The sequence below is a fragment of the Austrofundulus limnaeus genome, unplaced genomic scaffold (genome assembly GCF_001266775.1).
Source record: "Austrofundulus limnaeus strain Quisiro unplaced genomic scaffold, Austrofundulus_limnaeus-1.0 Scaffold467, whole genome shotgun sequence".
Taxonomy (NCBI): domain Eukaryota; kingdom Metazoa; phylum Chordata; class Actinopteri; order Cyprinodontiformes; family Rivulidae; genus Austrofundulus; species Austrofundulus limnaeus.
This window is the reverse complement of record NW_013952869.1, coordinates 46,833-48,755: the sequence shown is the minus strand read 5'-3', so window position 1 is coordinate 48,755 and position 1,923 is coordinate 46,833. Positions and strand designations below refer to the sequence as shown.

The 1,923-nt window shown below is 38.0% G+C and overlaps 1 protein-coding gene across 1 annotated transcript in view; it reads left to right on the top strand.

The window, feature by feature from the left end:
* The window catches only part of insb (preproinsulin b), a 5,787-nt gene extending 4,148 nt beyond the window's left edge, over positions 1-1,639 (top strand). The window contains exon 3 of the mRNA XM_014025311.1: positions 1,370-1,639. Within this exon, the coding sequence (XP_013880765.1) occupies positions 1,370-1,515 (146 nt within the window). The 3' untranslated portion in view covers positions 1,516-1,639. The remainder of the gene's footprint in view (positions 1-1,369) is intronic.
* Positions 1,640-1,923: the final 284 nt, after the last annotated feature.

Genomic DNA, 1,923 nt, shown 5'->3' with positions numbered 1-1,923 from the left:
CCACTGCACTTCAGAAATCAATTTAAAGTATAATAAAATAATTGGTGATGTAATATTTTCCCTATAATTATTACAAAAACACAAAATAAGTATAAATAAGTATTTATATTTGTGTAGCCTTTGTTTTTAGGGTTATTGACAAAGTTTGTGTACTCAGACCAGTAATATTTTGGGTCACAAGTTTTTGCCATGGAGATTTTGTGGGTCAGAAGATAAAGTTTGGGAACCACTGTTTTACAACATCATATGCTCCCATCCAGACATGCTGTTTTACTGTGAAAATTAATGTATATTTACATTTTACACTTAACTTTTTCAGAATTGAAGTTACAGTTGCTTATTTCCTGATCTGTACAAAAATAAATGCCTTCTTGACAGTGGGAGTTTAGAAACTAACAACATGATGTTGCCTCGAGACCMCAGCATGGCTTTTTCCTCCCCGCTACCAGTTCAGCATTTTCAAAGTAGAGTAAGAAATAAAGATACAACCAAATTTGCTGGCTGAAATGTTTCAAAGCAACAATGCRCAGAGAGATTCTGCTAAACTAAATTGAAACACTGGCCCAACTCATTATTAGTGTGCAGATTCCTTTTTCCCAGCCTCTTTTATTCAGAGCGTATATTAGTTTTCTTTTCCTTGCTTTAATCTTTTACAATGCGACAAAGATCCATTCATCCCGAATGCTGCCAAAATCCCTGCATTCCTCATTAAGTTATTCCCGAAACGCATTATTTAAATCATGCACCTCAAACGTTCTACTGCGGTTTTGAAGCTAACACCGGGGTGTAAGTGATGCTACCTCTGCTGGAGTCGCACCATATCACAGCTCCAGGAGCACAAAGCCAACAAGACTAAAAGCACTAGTTGTACTTTCTAAGTGATGTTCCTCCTGTCTGTGTGTGTTCATTTGTCTGTCATTAAAACAAAGAACACGTCTGATGAGCTACTGAGCAGATTGTAATAAAAAGCTCAAATCGATAGATGGACAACTACAACTGGTAAACTTTAATGCCAACCTAAAGAAACTTTTTGCTGCATTTAATGAACATAAACCAAAACAAACATTCTTTGGCAAATTTTACAGAAGTGGAGCTGAAGTTTGGTGTGGTAGCTGAGAGTGAATGCATCTCAAGATTTTGCACAACTTCACTTACAAGGTTTGACCAAAATGGCTACAATCTGTTCCTTCTCATCAACAAGCAAGCCAGCATATATGTAATCATTCCAGGAATGTTAGACCTTTATTATTGTATTTCATTTTATGAATATATATATATATATATATAAAAGTCTGGATGGTATTTTCAGGAAGTTTGCATATTTGCAGCAGGATTAACATGGGTTTGGACATTTTTCCCCACTTCAAAGGGTTCCTGTCTAAAAGGGTCAGACAGGAAGCGCGACAGTGGAGGCTTCCGTCAGGAAGAGACGAGCCCAAGGTGAAAAGAGGCATCGTGGAGCAGTGCTGCCATACGCCATGCAGCGTTCACCACCTGGAGGGCTACTGCAACTGACCTGCCACTTCACAACTAGCACCACTCATAGGAAAAATAAAAAAGTCCCGAAGTCAATTTCTGGCCCCCATACTTGCTGGTTATGTCTTATCAACTGAAGGAAATAAAGCTTCATGACCCATAACCCGAGGCTTTTTTCTGCAAAGATGTGAATTTGTTCTTTGTGGCTGCAGCAGCCTTAGACTGAGATGAAACCCAGCAGCTGCAGTCCTACAGTGCCCTCTGCTGGCTCAGGACAGACATGGCAGCGATGACACAAGCAGAAATGTTCTGTACATACAGGTGCTGGTCATAAAATTAGAATATCATGAAAAAGTAGATTTATTTCAGTAATTCCATTTAAAAAGTGAAACCTGTATATTATATTCATACATTACATACAAACTCATATATTTCAAATGTTTATTT